Genomic DNA, 21,041 nt, shown 5'->3' on the forward strand with positions numbered 1-21,041 from the left:
CCGGGGCCGAACGCCGCTCCCCCGCGGAGGGCAGAGAAAGCCGGGCGCTGCATCCCCGCTCCGTCCCGGCCGCCCGCCCCCGCCGCAGCAGCCGGGGGCGGGGCGGGGCCGGGCCGTCCGCGGCGCCTCCCCGCGGGAGCGGGCGGGGCTCCTCTCCTTTGCGCCATGATGAACAAATGACCTCGCGGGGAATGAAATTTAAGTTCCACCGGGGAGAGAGAGTTCTCTGCTTCGAGCCCGACCCCACCAAAGCCAAAGTGCTCTATGATGCCAAGGTGACCGGCCGCGCGCGCTCCTGCCTCCCCCTCCCGCGTCCCCGCGGGCGGGAGGGCGCGGGGCGGGGCCGGCGCGGGCCCGCCCGCTCCCGTTACGGCCGCTGCGCTCCCGTTACCGCTCCCGCCGGGCGCGCCCCCGGGCGGGAGGCGGCGCGGGAAGCGCTGCGGGCCCGGCCGGGAGGCGGCTCCGCCGGCAGCTGCACTTGTTGCGGGAAACCGGCGCCGACCCAGGGAGGGGGGAGCAGGCGGGGCCGCCGCGGGACGGGGAGACGAAGCGAGGCGGTGCCGTCCCCGCCGGGCCTGGCCTCCCTCGGTTGTTGCTCCCCGCGGGCGGCGCAGGCCGGTGCCGCGCTGGGGCTGGGCTCTCCCCGCGGCACGGAGCCCCGCGGGTGAGGGTGCGTGTGGCGGCTGTTAGCGAGCCTCCGGGCCGTGCCCGCGCCGGCAGCGGAGGGACGGGGCCTGCCTGTCGCGGCAGGTAGACGGCGAGCGGCTCTGCTAGTGCCGGACGCGCCTGCCGCCTCCCGTGCTCGGCCGAGCACCTGCACGGTGCCTCCGGAGTCTTGCTGCCACCCTGCCGTTTGGTAGCGTAGCTGGAGTCATTTCCCCTCACGCTTTCCCACGCTTACTGCCCGCCCGTCTGCGTTTCAGAAAGGTGTAAGTGGTACCGCTGGTGAAGGAGAATATACGGAAATAAGATAGTAAACCGTGTGCGGTGGGCCACAGGTCTGCAGTAAGAGGTGACAACCTCAATTAGGGCCTAACCTTAAGAGTAGTGAGAGTAATGAGAGAGCTTTATGTAAATAGTGTCGTTTTAGGGTGTCAGTGGTGCACAAGATTATTTTTCAATCCTAAATCATCTGTGTCTGACTTAGAAATGGAGTTCTGGGTTTTTTTTTTTTTTTGTTACAGCAAGGGATAAAAAAGGAAGTGTTGTAACTGGGTTGTTGATGAAATTAGTACTTTTTGCTGCACGTTTGCTATGTGTGTTTCTCAAATATCTTTGATTAGGAATGCCGCTGCCCTGTAATATTTTGGGCTGCCCTTTTCTTTCTACATTTTCTTCTATACCCAAGAAACCGGGCAGCTGTAGTTGCTATCCCTGTAAAACTATCAACTGAGTACGAAAACGCATAGTACGTTTCTTCTTTACTGTCAAGTACCCTAAACAACATAACTGTCTGCGAATCCATCAATAGTTTTAAAATTCTGGACACCCAAATGAAAACATCACTGTAGCCTAAGTACTACTAATGATGTATTGAAAGCCACTCAAGTGCAGGCACCACATCTTTTTCCTCTGAGGTGCAGGCCCTTTCAGATTGGTCATTGCACATTTGTGAAAATGGAAGAAAGAAAGGGTTGAGATATTCCCAAAGCCTCTTAATGTTTTGTGTCTGAGAGTATGTGGTGTTCAACAGAGCAATATTTCTGAGGTTTATGTATAGAGAACTGTGTTTCCTGCGTAGGGGGCTTGAGGAGACCAAGAAGGCGAAGTAGCCGAATCTGCATATCCATACCATGCTACTGTGCTGTTTGATGTCTCCCTTTGTCTGTCTTGAACGCATGACACCTTTGAGGATAGAACAAAGATTGTGATCAGTCTGCAATGTTAAGAGTAGCTAACAAGAAAGCTAGGTTCTTTAATCATATAATCCTTATCTTCTGTTCATGTCAATATTAACTGGCAAAATATCAAGCCTTTTCTTTTCTTTCTTTCTTTGTACATGAACTTTCTAAATACCCAAAGGCTTACTTTCTCTCAAGGTTTTTAATATGTACTATTCAATATTTGTTTCAGATTGTTGATATTGTTGTTGGAAAAGATGACAAAGGCAGAAAGATTCCAGAATATCTGATCCATTTTAACGGTTGGAACAGAAGGTAAGAACCTACATGTGTCATTTCAGTTCTTCCATTTCTTCTGTTTTATTCTGCAAAGACAGGCTTTGCACAGACTATCAAAGGACCAATGTTTGCAGGAGTATTTTTATTTTTGTGAATGCCTTTAATATACATGCTCATGTTGACATTGGTCTGTATCCACATTTCAGTGAATCAGTTTGATAGACATGAGTTTAAACCTTATGAGACCTCTGTCTTTGGCGTATACTTATGGTACCTAAGATTCCATTAATAGAAGTTTAGGCTTTGTTAAACCTAGCCCTGGATTTTTTGGTTATCAAGGCCAGTACGTGAGAGCAGTGTCTTGACTTAGATTGATGTGTCAGTGCTAGAAATACAGTTTCAGGTTAAGTCAAGGCTTGAGGAATTTTAGATGGCAATGTGAGAGCTGAAGCCATGTGAACAGAGAAGAGTGCAAACCTTGTGATGCAGATGTTGCTTCTGAATGACAGTAAACAAGTCCTTTGTAGATTTAAAGTATGTTAATTCATTGGCAATTCAAATTAATTTTTATTTTCTTTTGACCTGTCCTTAGCTGGGATAGATGGGCAGCTGAAGATCATGTTCTTCGAGATACAGACGAAAACCGCAGATTACAGCGTAAATTGGCACGGAAGGCTGTGGCTCGCATGTAAGAAATCCTTTTGGCCTCAAAATAAATGAGATTCATTTTCAGATTCAGACAAATACATCCAGGTGTCTGCAACTGAGCTTGGTGTCTGAGCACATGTTGTAGGTGGTAGATATGTACATAATACAGTCAGTGCATTCTAGAGAGCTACTCTAAGCTAGAGACCTGTGGACTGTTATTAACACTCTAAAAGACTAACAACTCAGTTATTCTTAACTACTGCTGTAAAATGCCTATGTACTGGATCTGCATCTTCCCAAAGAAATGTACTTGCAAAATACTTTAGGAAAACTTGAAGTATTTTGAGCCAAAGGCAATAATCTAATATTGCTTGGCCATGGCTAGAGGATCTGCTTGAGAACATGAATGTGAGGTTATGCACAGACATTAGGGTATCCACTCTCAAATAAGCATTGTCCAAATGTTTTCAGCTTTAATTAATGAAAACAGTGCAAACATACGTTTCCCATGCATTTGCATATAATATAATTAGTTAGGATAAACAAATGAAATAATTACCCAAATGTCAGTGAACCATTTTATGTTCTGTAGGAGAAGAAAGGGAAGAAAGAAGAGACGCTGCAGGTTGCCTGGTGTTGACTCTGTATTAAAAAGCCTTCCTGCTGAAGAAAATGATGAGAGTAGCGAAAACTGTGAGCTTGTTTTCATCCTTTGGTAACTGGTGGGATGCCTTGACCTGGGGATAAGTGCATAGTGTCACTTGCCATGAGAGTATTATGGTCTTATCTGGAATATACAAAGGCAGTCATATGAAAAGGGAGAACTATGTATCATGCTAAGCATCTGTTAAGTTGGAGTATCTGTTTTCTTCTTGTATTGTAGAGGCTTCTCCTTGCATCTCTTCTACTCAACTGTTCTAATCAGCAATTTCAGAGCTTAATGCTGTTTTCCTTAAAACAGCATTAATAGGTGTGAGAAGCCCTCAGTTTTCTTTGTTTGATGTTAGGAAACACAACATTTCCCTCCTAGTGTTTGTGGTTTTTTTGAGGGCAGCAAGATTTTTTTTTTCCCAGTCTACCTCACACAAAAGTCTGTTTCATGTCAGCTGACTGCCTGATTTCACTTTCAAGCCAGATTTTTAATTTCCTGCATTTTTCTTTGTGACTAGAAAGCCAGTAGGAACATTGGCTGGCACTTAACTGATGCTCTGGGAACTGCTGCTGCACAGATTCATGCCTTTTGATTGAATGATTATTGCATTAATTCCCTGTGCAGAAGTAAAGTCCAGTGAAAATGTGGGTGCTCAGGAGACTTTTAAAAGTGAGTGTTTTTCAATTGGACAGGAGGCAAAAATACTTCTTATAAACTCATCTGACATGTTTAAAACATTTATGGTGGGCTGTAAATAATGCATGTTTAATTAAATTAGAATTACTCATCCTCATTAAATATAACAAGATTATTGAGGTTTTTTAGTGAGTTGGGTTTTTTGTTTTTTGGGATTTTTTTGCATTGAGGCCTCAAACTAATTTGTCTTAACCTCTGAAATGTAATAATAAATATGTGAAATCTCTTTTATGCAGCTATAAGTAGTTCTTCTTCTGATGACAGTGATGAAGGAACAGATGAAGAAATAAAAAGTGAAGAAAGTGACATAGATGAGAGGACAGAAATGGTATTTTTGTGTGTTCCTTAAGTTACTAGAATTTAAACATCTGCACTTGAAACTCTGGAAAAATTGTAGTAGATGAAATGTAGACCACAACTGATAATTTAGCTGGAATTAAAGGCATAATTTTCTTATTCCTGGTGCTTACATTTTTTAATAGAAGTATATGATACAATGCTAAAAATACCTATTTGTTTCTTTTCCTCTCATTCTACACAGAAGGTTTATGTAGAGAAGATGTAGCAAACTAGGTTTTCCACTCTTGTGGGTGCTGTAAAAAATTGATTGTCTGTGCAGGTTGGACAAACCCTAATAGCAGCAGTATGTTTGTCGTGTATTTTACTGTGAGACAGGCATGTCAACCCTGGTCTTAAATTAAAATGTAGAGAGGACTGTTTCCAAGAAAAAAACTGTGTATTTTCTACAGTAAACAGTCAATCTGAAGATATGTAGAATTTAACTACTACATTGTGGGTGATCTGAGGCAGCAACACCTAACATTTCTGAATAAATACCTAACGCTAAATTTAAAGAAAAAAGTTTAAAAAAATGAATTTGTGGATGTTTTCAAGAGCAGTATTGTTAAATAGTTTACATTATGGCTATTATCCACTTGTAATTTTACTACTGAAGTTATTTTTTCACAGCTAATATATTGTTTTCTTTCACTGATCTGTTGTAGAAAGAAGAACAAGACACTCATACAAAAAGGGACATGGAAGAAAGAGCAATAAGCATAGAAATTCCTGAAGTCTTGAAAAAGAAGCTTGAGGAAGACTGCTACTATATTAATAGAAGAAAAAGGGTATAAAATAAGAGTTGGGACTCTAATGTGCATATGGTGTGAGAAGAGTGTCAAAAATAGTTTTTGTTTCTACAGCTCCTGGAGGTTTTTAACTTCACCTTTTTAGCTTCATGTTGAGCTCAGACAGGGCAAGGTAGAATACAAAGAGTGTAGGAAGTAGGCTTCTCTGTAGCTATAACAGTGGTTTGTCATATTTAACAGCATAGTATTCTGGTTCCTGATTGTGCTTTAGAATGCAGATTGCTTTTGAAAGCTGGAAATGCAGCAGACTTGTTAATCTGACCATGTTTCTTGTTTCTCCTGATGTTGATAAAAAATGCAGTTTAAGGGTTGAAATTATTCAGCCTTGAATTTGCTTTCTGCATGAGATATTTAATTTATTTTTATTTAAATTAATTGGTACATTACAACTTATTGTTTATATAAGACATTAAATTTTTTTCTTTCTTTTCAGCTAGTGAAGCTTCCTTGCCAGACAAATATAATAACCATCTTGGAGTCATATGTAAAACACTTTGCAATTAATGCTGCCTTTTCAGCCAATGAAAGGTCTCGGCACCATCAGATGACTCCACATGCTAATATGAATCTTCATTATGTGCCACCAGAGAAGAAGTAAGTAATCTTTAGTCCACTGCTGTTGTCACAAGAAGAATGACCTTGCATTCTGTGTTCTGTTTTATGGCTGTTCATTTCTGTGAGCTTATGCCATAATGTATGTCTGTTTACGGGGCTCAAAGTATTTGACAGATAACTATAGCAGAGTAACACTGATAATTTGTTTATCAGAGAGAGTCCCAATCCTCTGAAAAGTCATTATGCAAAAGTATCAATATCCTGTTTTATCATCTAAGTTCTTATAAATATTGAGATCTGTTTGGAAGAATGTGTTGTCAATATGAAGAATTTCATATCTGATACACGAACACCATGCTTAGATGAACTTGAACAGGTTCAAGTTTTAAAAAGAATAAAAATTTTATGCAAACACTGATAAAGAATTTCAAGTGCAAGTTGTTTGTTTGTTTTAAATGGCTATATGATCTTAAATCCTAGAGTCAGTATGTAGGAAAACTGGTAACTCAACGAATCAAGATTTGTAATATGTCTTGGTCTGTTTTCTCATTCAAGCTGTGTGTTTTTCTACCATGTTACAAATGCATTGACAATGCATGTTTGCAGTGTGGTAGCTTTTGATTATTTAGATTTTTTTTTATCTTATGTTAAATATTTTTGATAGTAGTTGAGACTGCTTCTGTCTAAGTACAATAGGCAAAAATCTTGTTATTTTATCAAAGAGAAATACTGACTTGTGTTAGTGTTACAGTCAATGGTGTGTAATTATGCTATTCCTTGCAATATTTTAGCCTGAGTGTCTTTGTTTTATGTTAGTGTTATTCATTCTTTGACAGATTGACACTTTTCCTTCTTTGTAGTATAATCTTCCAAACAAAAGGTTAGATAAAATACCAGAAATATGAACAGAAGATTTTACCCACATGATTTTTACATGTTTATGTTTAAGTCACTTCCTCAATAAAAACAGTGCTTTAGTAAAAAAAAAAATAATGGGTACAGTTTCAGTGATCATTAAGTAGGAGAGATTCAGCTGACATCTTCGTTGTATTTGCCTTACTGCTCTAACACTGAAGGTTATTGACCGTCTTAGATTTATAGAATTTCTGTACATTATGGTCCCCTGACCCAATTAATGTGCAGTAGTTTCAGTAGGTGGTATGAAATATTGGAGGTTTGGAATTTCAAACATGCATCATTATGGCAGAACCAAATTGTTACCATACACATACACACTTGAAACATGAGAGGGGAAGACCTTCACAAAGGTGAGAGGTATTGCAGATGTGCTACACTCTGTGTTCTTGGTTCTTGTAATAGCTTGCGTACTCATCACCTGACCTTCTAAGTCTTTCACACAGACCTGAAACTGAAATTCCTGGTAGCCTCCAAATGTCAGAGCAGACCATTGGAAACTGCTCTCGCATGCAAATTTATCTGGTTTTGTTGGTTCACTGGCTATCTCTTGAGCACAGCTTTAACTGCATCTTAGTGGCTATAGGTCAAATTCTGCTTATGTGTTTTAGACAGAAATTCAGTCTGTTTAGTACTTATTTTTTATGGCTGGTGTTTCTTTTTTCAGCACAGTGAACTTGGAAAACCAAAATAATGCCTACCTTAAAAACATCTGACTATTTACTCAACGGTAGATTTTATTAGTTTAGTGAATAGTGTAATACAACAGAGCAGTTGTATGATTTTGTTTGAAGTTACGAAGCAGACCTTTTAAAAAGACTTGTATTTCTGAAGTTAACAAGAGCAATCACAGTCTTTTAAAGTGTTTTTAATTGCTTATCATTACTTAGTGATTGAATCAGCATATTGTAGTTATGATGTTAATGGACTGTATTAAAGAGCAATTTTGTGCAACTATGCTGAAAAACAGTGCCATACAACTTTGAAATTCATAATTTTTTCCCCTCTAGTGTCGAGCTATGTAAAGAGATGGTGGATGGGCTGAGAATAACCTTTGACTTCACACTTCCCTTAATTTTGCTCTATCCTTATGAACAAGCTCAATTTAAGAAGGTGACTTCATCAAAATTCTTTCTTCCTATCAAGGAAAACTCAACAAATACTAACAGGTAGGTTAGATATAAGAAGTTTAATACTCCTTATCTGAGAAGGTAGGAGAATGTGGTATTTCTTTCATTTAGCTTTAATTTGAAGATAAGTATACTTCTGGAAGATTGTATTTAATAGTTATTTGGAGGAGGCTGTCTTATCTGATCAAGTGTTCAATAAGATCTGTGAAACTAGAATAATTTATTTTGTGGTGACACCCCTGACCTCTTCAATTCTATAAACCTGCCTTAATTTCCTAGAAATCAGGAGGAGCTTTCCCCGAGCCCTCCTCTGCTGAATCCACCCACACCTCAGTCGACTGACAGCCAGCCCACCACAGGGGAGCCGGCCACGCCGAAGAGGCGAAAAGCTGAGCCCGAAATCCTGCAGTCGCTGAGGCGCTCGACGCGCCACAGCTCCAACTGCGACAGGTTATCTGAGAGCAGCGCGTCCCCACAGCCCAAACGGCGGCACCTCGAGACCCCAGCTTCTATGCCAAAGCTCTTCTTACACCTGGAAAAAAGTAGGTTTTTCTTTTTACATTGTGGGTCTAAACAAAGCATAAAGTTCTGCTCTTCTTTTAGTGCTGTATGGACTGCAAACTCTGTGAAAGAAATGGGAAGTCATTGATGCAAAAAGTCATACTTTTTGTATCAGTTCTTTAACTCTGAGGCCTTATTACCAAAGAGAGAAATACAAATCAATATTGTTAGTACTTTGGTTTATTTTTCCACAGAATGCAATAAGCTGCTTTTCTGAGAGTCTATTTGAGGAAAACCTTTATTGAATTTTAGTGTTGCAGACTTCAAACATTTTAGCAGCAGGCCTTAGATGCATTTAATGGCTTATAGTTCCAAGTAGTAATTTACAAGTAGTAAAATGTTTATTACTTCTTTTGTTTTTCCTTTTGTTTTGAAGAAACCCCTGTCCATAGTGGGTCGTCTTCACCTATAACTTTGACTCCTAGCAAGGAAGGGAGCACGGTGTTTACTGGCTTTGAAGGTAGAAGAAACAACGAATTGAATGAGGTAACAGATTTTGATGTTACTGTCCTACATTCAAGGATTAAAATTTTGTGGGCCTCAGAGCAGGGCTATGTAAGAAAAGATTTTGTTGGTATTACTTATTTAATACTTGAATTTGAAGTTCTGTACAGACTAAATTATTTATTATGTTACAAAGTTTTCATAACCAGTATTTTCATATTTTATCTGTAGGTTTTGTCCTGGAAATTGATGCCAGAGAATTATCCACCAAGTGATCAACCACCACCTCCCTCATATATCTATGGATCTCAACATTTGCTGAGGATGTTTGGTAAACTAATGCAAAATTCTCTGCTCAGTCAAACTTGCTTTATATTTCTTTTCCAGTCCTGATATCTGTGTGATTTTTCTGTTTGCTTTATTAAATCTATTTTTATTCTTGGAGGAATGTACATTTTAATCTATTTGGAACTTTTAGGCTATTCATAGATTTGGTTATCTTTTATTGGCTATGTAAGCCTTCATTGAAGAAAGGCAAAGCAGTGTTACTTCTAGTACACTATTATTTAACCTAGCAGCATTCACCTTATCAGCATGTTCCTATTTAGTAAGGCTTTGAAAGATCAAAAGTATCTTGCAAGGAAAAGTGGGGTCTGTGGTGAGAAGAAATTTTTATATTATTTTCTATATAGTGGATAAAAATAATTTGAAGATGCATGTATAAGAAGAGGTATAAACATTATTTCTTTTATTCACAGTAAAACTACCAGAAATACTGGGGAAGATGTGCTTTCCTGACAAAAACCTAAAGGCTTTAGTAAAACACTTCGAGATGTTTCTGAGGTAATATGACACAATGTACCACAGCAGTGTTTCTATTGTTACATAGATCTAAATGTCCTGGAATGGCAAAGGGGGTTTAAGATACTCATATTCTGTAACTACAAGATTATGATAAAATTGGTATACCATTTTAACATGAGCAATCTGAGGGAACCAAAATTTTCTACTCTGTATTTTGATAAACACATTAATATAGAACTGAAGTGTGAAAGTTTGTTGATATGTATAGAATGATGAGTCTGACTTGGTTAAGTAGCATGTTTTATGTAGAAATGCAAAGTCTGCATTGGTTTTTTTATCAATATTAGCATGGGAAGAAACTTGTGCTTTAAAACATGTTTTTAATTATGTTAATTTCTTACAAGAAATATCTGTCTTAACTGAGCTTTGAACAGAAAGGCTTCTCTGTGATGCAGTGCAGTGGTTTGTAGGATACACAGAGTCTGTCTGACCACACTAGCTTCACCACTGGAATCACTAAGGTCATACCTGCACCATGATCAGATTGGTTTATCAGGTACTGTAATGAGTATTTCTGCATGACATTGGGGATGTGGTTAGATATCTCATGTTGGCACTGTGTTGTCTGCGTCTGTACACTGGAAAATAAAATTTCCAAGGAAAACTTCAAGGAGAAGCTGTTGTGGATAGTAATGAACAGATATGGAAACTGTAACTTAATTTTGGTCAGTGACTTCAGTAGCCGCTTAGGGAAAGGTAACATAGTATTACACCAGCAAAAAAAAAAACTTGCCCTAGAGAACTGGAAGATGAAAGCTTTAAATCGCTTTTACTTTAATTGCTTATTGAAAATAGAAGATGTTTCCAGTGTCAAAGTTTCTACAATACACAGTTTTTCTCTGGAATCAGTTATTTGTCAAGTTTTACTCATTCTATTTTGCATCTCTTTTGTCAGATCCTTGTTGGCATTCAAAATATGTTTAAATTAAACAGGACAGAATTAGAGCTCATTGTTGGAAGACTGTTTTTGCTTGAAGTAAATATTTCCTACGAAGCTTAACTCACTGTGGATCAGATCAGTTTTTATCATACTTTTGACTGTTCAGATTCTTCTGTGTTGATCAGAGCAGATTTCTGTTCTTTAGTGCCTTTAATACCATGTTTTCATATCCATTCTATGGATAATCTTTAATGGAGTAGAATAGATGAAAGGAGAAACATGTCCCCTACAGCCCATAAAATAAAGGTTGCTTATTGGGAGAGGGTTGCTTAAGGGAGCTGAAATTTCTAGTGCTCGTATCCGTATGTGTTTTACTTTTCCATCTGTGCATTTCGTTGAAATGTATAGTCATCTATAAGTGGAAATAAAAATTATGTTTCCACATCAGCATTTTTAGGGGACACAGAACTGTGCTTTTGAAGCAAATCTCTCAGTAGTTCCCCCTTTCCATGGCTTTGTGTTGTGGTGGAGAGTCCTCCAAATAAATACACAACCTGCATTTCTTTCAGAAAACACTTTACCGGAAGTATGCTTCAGTCTTTGAGGCCAGGCTATAATTAAACCAAAATGAGCCCCACAAGGCAAGCATAATGTGGATATCACATATCTGTTACAGCAAAATATTTGAAGGCTGTGTTTTTTCAAGCATGAAATTTCTTTTTTGACAGTGTCAAGAAAGCTTCAAAGTTACAGTTACTACTGTAGGAAGCATTTGATCTTAGCAGCTTTGTAATAAATACTTATCTTAGTTGCTTTCCTTGTCAGCTCTGCTACTGGGCAACAGAAACCAGTGCAAATTATTAGATACTCAACATTTATTCACATGGTGCTTTGAAAAGTTTTTCATTTGGGTATTTATTTCTTCATGCTGCTTGTTATTGAAAGTGGTCAAACAATTATTTTCTAGACACTTGGTTATGCTTGATTTTTATCTTTACTTGAAAGCTTTCAGGTACACAATATGGCGAAAAACACATGTGGTATAGTAATTCCACAATTTTTATAAAATCAGTCAATTAGTATACTTACCACTTACTGTCCAATTAAAAGATTAGTTGGTTAGGTAATAATCCCTGGGGTCCTGCCCCACTGAAAGCAGAGGTTTCTTTTACCCACTTTTTTATGTCTGGTCCAGATTCTGGGGAAAACAGAATGTCTATGTAGTTGGTTCTCTTCTTGGAGTGAGACTAAACAGTATTTATAAGGTTAGCTTATCATTACTAAATTTAGGGAAGAAAGGTAGGAAAAATGCTAGAAACTACAGCCATGCTCTATCAATCTACAAAGCTATAGATGCATGAAAAATACAAAAAGCTAAAAATCTTTAGGCATCAGTAGTAGTTCTTCAATTTTCACATTGTCTTTTCGTTTTTGGGAATTAAAGGATTAATGGATGTTTATTATAAATATTTTATATCAGTTCTGTTCTAGCTTAACTTTTGAACAGTAAGAACTTCCCTACAACATCTACTTGCATTAGGTAATAGCAGCCAGTTTACTTAGAACTACTTAATTTTTTTTTTTTTTTTTTTTTTTCTGTGAACTGCTCTTGAGTGTGAAGTTGAAGTACTCTCCTTTATTTCGCTTAACGAATGACAAAGGATTGATGGGTCTGGTTTCATTAATTAAACTACTCCTGAATCTTCTTTGATGTCTAGTAGAGTAGTTCAAGCATTAGTAGTTTGTGTTCTTAAAACTTTCATGCAGTGCACAACTGATTTAGTTCTTGCATGGGTACTGATTAAATTTTGAATTATGATTTTGTGGCTAAAATTTATAGTTTACCTTTTATGCTTTTAATCTCCTGTGGACTGATAAACTGAGACTTATGTAATGTAATACTTTTTCTGGAAGCTTGTTGTCTTGAATTTACTTAGTACATGATAGATGCATTAAATTAGCTTTGAGATACTCCATGGATAATATTTTCCAGTCACACCCTCAGACTGCTGCTAGACAACATTTTTCTCAAGTTCCCAGACAACATATATTTTTCAGGAATATATGAAATGCATCTTTTTTACTTTCTTGTTAAGTAGAAACTCTACCCTCTGCTTAGTCCAGCTTTCTACAAGTGTGCAAAATAAAAGTTTCTTCATGGAGAACAGAGAAGTTTATTTCTCAATAATAGAATTTGCAGAAGGAAATCAGATTCTCAAATTAAGTACAAAAATTTGGATCTTAAATTATTTACTTCTGAAATAATTCATAGTACTTGCAGTCTAAAAATAGACTCACCAGTTCTTTTCACTGATTTTCACTTAGTGCGCATTTAGTCTTTAGGACCAAGCAGCAGGTGCTAATGCTTCAACTGGAGCTTACTGTGCTAACTGGTAATTGGACTAGTGAAAGACCCCTGATTAAATCTTCTTGCCTGTTAATAGCTTTAAAGTAAGAGGAAGTATTAGCTTTAAACTAATTCCATTATTTTAGCTGCTTTTGAAATAAAATGCTGCGTGTGCTCTATTTTACAATTTCCTGGCATTGTAAAGTGCCCAACATGCCTCCAAAGGTTCCTTTAGTGATGAGAAATGACTGGCAGGAAGCTGCCCATTTGTGTTTTCTGTTTCCGTTAATTTGCACACAACCTTGGCTGGAAAACTGTTTTGGAGTCAGAGGCCTCGTCCCAAGTCTGTTAACCAATAGGAGCTACTTAAGAATTAGGAGGATATAGTATGTCTGTTTTTACAAGAGCAAGACCCATCTTCACTGAGGTAATTTCAGAGAATGTCATTCACATTTCAGGAAAAAAGGCTAAAAGAAGTGGTACAGAAAGGCATAGACAAACATTTTGACTTTGATGAAATACAAAAGAATAAGTGACAAAACATTTCTTAAATATTGCTTCTAAAATTTCTAGTAAGTTTTTATCCAGATGAGGCCAGTGTATTATTTCAGATTATGGAGAGCTAGTGGTCAAATATTTTAGTTTTATTAAAAACCCACAGGTATTTCAAACTCAGTATTTCCTTTAAGCTTAGTTCTCTATTTTTTCCCCCCTGAAAATCTGCTTGTATCTGTTGTGCCACTCTACTCCATCAGTAGAAAAATATTTTGATTCTGTTGAGTTTTTCTGAGAAGAAAGCCAAATCAGAGGACTGTTAATAATAAAATGTGTATATACAAAGATGACAAGTTGTTTCAAGTAACCTTAAGAAATAGATCTCTAGTGCTGACAGCTCATTTTGAGTGTAATAATTTCATTATATATAACTGCAGTGGTGAATTTTCGCCACTAGTCTGTGCTAGTGTACAATTATGAGAGTTTGTGTCTGAGAATGAAAAAATTAAGCATTCCAAATGGTGAATGGATTAGAAGCCATCTTTAGTTAGGTGAAGTTGGTTTGTGATAAGAGTTCCTGCTCATTGTGAGTCATTGTGACTTCAGCTGCAAATGGGCAAGTAATTAAAAATCACATTTTGAAAGATGGAAAAGAATGCAATTGTGCCAGTGTTTCTTACATTGTATTATTAACTGGTTAATATTATTGAACTATACTGTTTTTTTTTCTCTCAATTTTTTAGATTAACCAGTTACTTGGTTATGATTTGGTTATACACTGGAAAACTTAATGGAATTGAAACCTAAATGTGAGAAAATCAAGAGTCTGAATATAAATGGAGACATAGATTTAGAGTGCACAAACATGCAAAGCAACATTTTTTTCCTAGTTTTGAAACACTTTGAACTGAAGGAAATTTCTTTGCACAGTTGGGTAGAAAGGTAATCACCATTTTGGGCCCTCTCAAACTTTTGGCACCTTTAGGTAGAATGCTTCTTCTAGTGAGTATCTGGTATTGTGCAGGTTCTTACTTTCAGTGGGCTTTGTTGGCTGCTTGGTCTGCAGAATGTGCTTGTTGGTGCTTATTGTCCTTGACTAAGGTTTTGTTACATTGCCAAAAACTGCTTCTGAAACTCAGCATGTGGATTGCTTTTATTCCTTTTGCTTTCCAAATCATCAGGTGCCTGGGAATTTGAATGAGCATATTGCTAGCCTATTGCTAGTCTTTTATTAGATCAACCCTAATAGGAGGTTTGGATCATGTATCTAAATTTAGAGGTTAATACTTTAACCTCTAAAGTTAGTACTTGAAATGTGTTATGGTAGCTTTTTTAGAAGGCAGCTCTAGTTACCTGTATTGGCCTGGTCACAGGAGTTTCATCCTCAAGACAAACCAAGCACTCCTGTATTGAGCTCTTGTCAGACTGTTTTCTCAAAAGATCTTTGGGAGAAATTTATTCTTACTCAATCTGATTCTTGGAAATGTTATGATGGTAGCTTGGCATCTTCAGGGTTCTCCACACATCCTCATAAAAGGCCAAGGAATATTATCTGAGTTTCTATATATCAATGAGTGACAAGAGTCCAGTCAACAAAACAGGCCAGTTTACTCCTTTAGGATGGTTCTTGAGCCATTAGGTATTACAATAAACACCTAAAACTTCACTTCTTCTGTTGACTGCAGTGGGGTTATGATGGACTTTGTAATCTTTTGCCCTGAACAGCTTTCCAGATGGAGACAGGCCTATAAACTGGGGAGGGGTGAGGGTCAGATGGTGGCATATGTTTTTGTGTGAACCTAGAGTAGTAGTGCCAGAGATGAGGTCACTTCTTAATCTGCAAATGACATTTCTTTTGATGAAGTGACTCAGAGTTAGGACTCATAATGGTCTTCTAGCAAATTTAGATAGATCATTACAGTAGCCTTTCAAACAGGTCACCAATCTCATCAAAGCATGTGCTTATCTTTTAAAATTCTGTAGCAGAAGTGTGTAAGGTCACCTTCCTGGAAACTTTTCCTTTGGACTCTATCTTCTTATACTTGAGGATATCTTTCTAAAAACTAAGGTTTTCTTTTCTTTGTCATTTTCACACTTTCTAGGCTGTTCCTAAGTTTATTCATGTGATGGTAGCTGACATTTAAAATAATTATTTTTCTTAATTCAGAGACTTCCAGTAATAAATTCTGTTGGTGGTGTCAAGACAAGGCCCACCAGAGTATGCTCTTAAAACTCATACTATTTCAGTGATTCTTGTTGAAATATGTTCATGACATGTGTCAAATGGCCTTCTAATGGCTATAGTGATAATTCACTCTTCTTTTTGGTAGATCTACCTGTATAAGTCAGTCAGATGGTAGTGTATTTGTGAGGCTATTGCTTGCTTAAAAACACCAACACGTGAAGATCAGAACATAGCTTGAAGAATTCCTAAGCTGCCCACATCTTTTTTCCTTGTCTCCATTCCCTCTAAATTTTTTCTGAAGTGTTGCCCTTCTAGGAACCTGTGGCAGGGGGGAAATTAACTGCATTGTGCCATGTTACCTCTGTGCTCTAAGCATGAGTATAAAGCATTAATTTATTTTTGAGGACATTAATGATGAAAAATGCATGCAGTCTCAAATCAGTGTGGACTGTGCATCCCAGAACTTGGTTGCTCATCAGCAGTCCCACTGTGTAGATGTATGCATATGAACTCCATAAAAAGTGTAAAAATGAAAAAGACAACAAGTCTTTTTGAAAATGCAACAAGTGACTGAATGGATCAGATCTGCAAGTTAAAAATAATGAAACAATTTCTGAATAGCTTGATAGCAATATGCTTTCTATCTATTGCTGAACATTGTCTGCTAATTACAGCTCCCTCTGTCTTTTAATCTTGGCTCATAACTTTCAGGTAACAGTGTAATTGATCTTGATGCTGCTTTAGCTTGTCCAAGAGCAAAGCAATAGTGAAATATCTGGTAGGCAAAAGTCTTAGACTCCTAATATTTCTGTGCCAGTGTTCTACGCTCTGATATATTTTGAATAGCAGCTTCAGAAGGGCCCCTGCTCTTTGTATGCTGGTATAGAAGGGATTAGGACAGAGGCCGACTGCATTCCTTCAGTAGTTTTCTCCTACTTCTCTGCAGAAAATAAGTTGTGTTTGCTAGCTCTGGGGTATTTTGCTTTTCACAACTGTTACATGAAGAACAGGGAGATCTATGTTTCACTGTGTGCCTTTTTTTTTGCATTGTAGCTGTGGCACACCATCTCAGCTAAAATTTCTCATCTGTACCAGCTCTCACTTGAGCATGCACCAAACTGGCATGTATGACTGATGGTTTAAGCAAAAGTCAGTTAATTTGTAAGAGAAAGTGAACCTGTTTTCCATTACTTGCCATTCAAATCCTTGGAACTGTCAGCTACCCAAATGCCCTCTGAAGATTCTTTTAAAACACGTTTCCTTGTATGATCTAGCTCTTAGTACTGTGTTTTACTGGATGTTATCCAAAGATACTAAGATTTTCATCAGCCCCTGTAATTTTTTAATGTCTTGGAGTCATTAATGTGTGTTAATGAAGAATTATTAAATACCACTTGTGGCTCATCTTAACCATATACAATCTTAGTACATTCAAAGTTAGGTTGAAGTCTCTTTAAGTTTTTGGCTTTTCCACACTTGCTTCATACCAACCCTCATCCTAGAAAGTGATTTATAGCTAACTGAAGTCAGAGGTCATAGCAGTTGATGACTTGGGTATTTTATTAGCTTCTAAATTGCTATAATTTTGAGTGTTCTTTTTTTAATGGTTTGAAACATTTTGCATCAGAAGCCATTTAGGTCCCTCTATATACTGTTAATTGCAGAGCTGCTGTGAAATGAGGACGTATGGAAGAAGTTGACAATGTGCCTTTTAAATTAATGGTGACACCAAAAAAGATTGATTTCTTCTAAAAGAGTTTCTATTTCTCAGTGCTTTTTCTAGAATTAGTAGGGTGTAACTGGTTCTTCCTCCAGTTTAACACTTGCTTGATGCCTGTGTTCAAGTGCAAGGACTGGGGGAAAATCAACCCTTTTTCATTTATCTGCAGTTTTGTACTGTAACCGTTTTCTGTGAGCTCTGGGCAATTAATATATTTCTTATTAAATTTAAAGTGGTTTCTTTAGAGGATCTTGCCAGTACTCTTTGATGCTTTGGCTCTGTTCAGATCAAAGAACATGCCTAGTTCAAGCAGTGCAGCAGTGAGTAAGGTTGGAGAATGCCTGTAGTTTTTATGCCATTCACAGGAACATTTTTTTTTTTTTGGACTTTCTATGTCCAAAGTATTTGCTATGCAAAACTGGTATTTTCTTCAGCTTCCAATAGTGAAGTCGTCACACCAGCCACTGTTTCTTGTGAGAACACAGATTCTGTAAATGATGTTGTTTTCTGTTGTTTCTTTTGCTTCCTACTCTTAAAACACTTTTGCCATGTTTATTGATGCTGATCTTTAATATCCAGATATTTTGAAGGTCTGTGTTTTTTTCTGAAGTACAGCTTGAGTGTAATCCTGAGTTTAATAACCATTTTGCCCCTTTGCCCCCATTTATATACCCAGTGTCTTTGAAATCCAAGGAAGGAGCAGAACCCTTATAGTAATTTTAGCTGTTTGTTACTGGTGTTTGTAGCAGCACTGTTTATTTTCATTTTCAGTCCTAAACCAAAGAAACAGTTGTATGTTAGCAGAGCAGGAAAACATTAGAAAATATTGGGTGCTTGGTGGTTTGAATAGTATTTGCAGACCATTTTGCAGAAGTAAGAAATTAAGAAACTGAATTTGTGAGGGATGTGTTTTGTCATTGAAACCCATATTTAAATCACATGCTTCTGAAAGATGGAGACCCTAAAGGCACATGAAACATATGGAAAAATCATAGCTTTACTTGCCTTAAAAGATATAGTTTGACTTAATGGCTCCTGGCTATTTGTATAAGATACTGACAAAATGATAACTGAGGATACTGGTTTGGGCATAAATTATAGTAGTGTGCTCAGCAGGTAAGTTACAGAAGTTGCAGCAAGAGCTCTTCTTTTTCCTTCTGTGCTAGTTCTTTGAATTCTTTTTCTAAGTATAGCTTTAACTTTCAGATTTTGTTTCTTGTTTTGTTATTGAGCTTGTGGAATTTTTTTTAATGCTGCTTGAATTTCAGAATGCTAGAGGAAGGCTGTTTCTCACTATGTGAAACTTGTAAAAAATAGGGCAAATCCTTTATATGCCAAATTTCGAAGAGTAATAATTCTTAATTCCCAGGCTGTGTTTTTGCTGAGCTTAAAAATCAATTTGAAAAAAGCTTTTCTCTTAAATGTTTCATATTCTGTTCTTATTTTTTTATGTACTTCTCAGGTTTTTAGCAGAATACCATGATGATTTCTTCCCAGAATCTGCTTATGTAGCTGCATGTGAAGCCTACTACAGTACTAAAAATCCTCGGGCCATCTACTGAAGCTATTCATAAGGATTAAATCCTACTATACATAGCCCATGACAATGCTATCCTGCTACATGGCTACAAGATGAGAAAGGAATTAAAACAACTTCTGGAGTTGAAGACATTGGAAAATATCTTTACGATGGTTGGATTACCTAGGAATGGAGAACTACTTTTCAGAGATTTGTATAGACAGTGGTGCGAGTTATTTAGAGGGTTGGATATAAATCTGACTCCAGATGAATGAAGAAGCCTTTTTCTGACTTTACTGCACAGGACTACACAGAGTAATAAAAAGCAAAGGAGGCAAAAGCAGATGCATTGGCAACAGGACATTCTCATGAGGATAAATCACCATGCTGTGTTTCATTGTAGCTCAGCCTCTCCTGCCTGAGAAATAATTCTTGACTAAACAGTTTTAACTGAAGAGAATTTGTGACTGATATCTTATGGATTGTTTTTCTTAAAAATTACATTTCATCTGTGGAACTGTCATGATAGAATGGATTGCTTAATGTAAAGGTGGCTTTGCTATTTGGCTAGCGTGACATCTGCCTCAAAAATGACTTTGTTGCTTGAATGAAAGATGTGTTGTTGACTTTGCATTTTGCAAAGGTGTATATAGACCTTTCATGGTAAAGCTGACAGGGTTCTGGGCAGACCATACAGAGCCAGGGATTGGGCATTTACCTGGCAATAAATTATTTCCACAGCCGTTATGAAAGAACTGATAATCTACAAGTAAATGGGAAAGTCAGTGAAGTCGTTGCAGTTTAATTGGCAAACACTTATTTTCTTAATAAAGTTCACAGTGGCTGCTGTGTGAATGTGTGGTTTTGACTGTCTAAAACATCCTGTTCATGCTCAATTAGTATTTTTGAGGGTGCTAAGTGTGCATAATGAGAGGTGGGAGCACTGACAACATATGGAGAGGAGCCCTTTTTGTAGCATGGATGTTCTTCAGACTTGAAGGATGTCTCTTTAGACTTTTTTAGACACTGTTGCTCTGGAAATAGCAGTTCAGTGAGAACCGAGTTCCTAAAAATGTGACAACACATTCAGGAGAAATTAATTGAAACATAATTCTTGTGGAAAGTGCATGCAGGACTTAGAACACTGGCCTTCAAAGTCCTCAGCTGTATCAAGATAGACACAGATTTTAAAAGCACTGAGAGAAAACAGGACTCTGGTTTACAGGCTGCATTAATCACTCTGTAATCCTTGGTTCAGAAAACTTCCACCTGTAATTTGGTGCTCAAGTTTCCTCACATTTGCAGAAACTAGTAATTTGAAGGCATTATCTTTCAAACATAAATTGCAAGCTTAGGCTGAGAGGGCAAAAGAAATGTAAAATCTGCTCTTGATACTCATTGTCACCTTTCAGAGTTCTGTGGTCTGCTCAAGCATTTGAACTCAAAAGATAAGGATTACCCAGGTTTTAGTAATTTAGGTTCTCCTTTTTAGAAAAGCTTCTATGAAGAGTCTGTTGAACTCAGTTGTTAAAGCAGTGTTTGGCATGGATGCATGCAGATTTGGTGATTGTTAATTCTAAAAATTGCCATATATCAGCACTACTCTTTTTTCAACATGTTTCTCTTGTACCAAGAAAACCCCATATTTGTAAGCTTTCATCATTCTCAAATGGCCGAAGTTTTGAATCTCTAGCAGAATCCATGTGCATCAAAATTTTGCCAACATGTTTCATTCTAGGTTTAAATGCTGTTTCTCTAAAAGACAATTCAACAAAATATGAACGAACTGTCTAACATGAGGTTAGTCTAGGAATGCTGCCTGAAACCTCAAAATTAATCCTTTCTATTTTAAGAATGCTCATGTATAATAGGACAAATCTGGTTTTGTTCCCTTTTTTTGTGCTTGTGAGTATAAGACACATTATGAACTGAGTCCTGTTGTGTGACTTTGTTTAACTGTTGAAATGAAATTTCTGCATCGAGGGGTCAGAAGCACTGTTGGTATTGTCTTATGGAGATGCTCAAAAGATGTGAGTGGGGGAAAATTCTGATGGTCCAGTTATAGTGTAGTCTTTGTAAACAGAATTTTTCATAAAATTCTCTTGAGGCTGCTGTTGGATATAATATTACAACCTATCTTACTCTCATAAAAACCAAAAACT

The 21,041-nt window shown here is 37.6% G+C and overlaps 1 protein-coding gene across 4 annotated transcripts; it reads left to right on the forward strand.

Moving 5' to 3' along the window:
• The first annotated feature begins 154 nt into the window (after positions 1 to 154).
• Positions 155 to 20,811, forward strand: MSL3 (MSL complex subunit 3). Of its 4 annotated transcripts, XM_085559112.1 has the most exons (14): positions 155 to 275; positions 2,074 to 2,156; positions 2,713 to 2,808; positions 3,361 to 3,461; positions 3,938 to 4,089; positions 4,353 to 4,444; positions 5,121 to 5,243; positions 5,698 to 5,858; positions 7,745 to 7,903; positions 8,144 to 8,406; positions 8,802 to 8,911; positions 9,101 to 9,200; positions 9,628 to 9,712; positions 18,823 to 20,811. In XM_085559112.1, exons 5-14 carry the CDS (start codon positions 4,017 to 4,019, stop codon positions 18,920 to 18,922), a joined length of 1,266 nt encoding a protein of 421 aa, XP_085415238.1. In that variant the 5' UTR covers positions 155 to 275; positions 2,074 to 2,156; positions 2,713 to 2,808; positions 3,361 to 3,461; positions 3,938 to 4,016; the 3' UTR covers positions 18,923 to 20,811. The 4 variants fall into 4 exon arrangements, 3 of the variants coding, with proteins under 3 accessions (XP_085415238.1, XP_021383441.1, XP_085415235.1); XR_014949831.1 differs by lacking the exon at positions 3,938 to 4,089 and having other exon boundaries at positions 9,628 to 10,229; XM_021527766.4 differs by lacking the exon at positions 3,938 to 4,089.
• Positions 20,812 to 21,041: the final 230 nt, after the last annotated feature.

This window comes from Lonchura striata, chromosome 1 (genome assembly GCF_050655825.1).
Source record: "Lonchura striata isolate lonStrDom1 chromosome 1, ASM5065582v1, whole genome shotgun sequence".
In the NCBI taxonomy this organism is placed as follows: Eukaryota; Metazoa; Chordata; class Aves; order Passeriformes; family Estrildidae; genus Lonchura; species Lonchura striata.

What these genes read in the sequence shown, in the direction of transcription:
- MSL3 (XM_021527766.4), top strand. Translation starts at nt 177, where the DNA reads ATGACCTCGCGGGGAATGAAATTTAAGTTCCACCGGGGAGAGAGAGTT. An exon ending in CGGAAGGCTGTGGCTCGCAT is followed by an intron (nt 2,809 to 3,360) that starts GTAAGAAATCCT and finishes TATGTTCTGTAG; the next exon opens with GAGAAGAAAGGGAAGAAAGA. An exon ending in GAAACAACGAATTGAATGAG is followed by an intron (nt 8,912 to 9,100) that starts GTAACAGATTTT and finishes TTTTATCTGTAG; the next exon opens with GTTTTGTCCTGGAAATTGAT.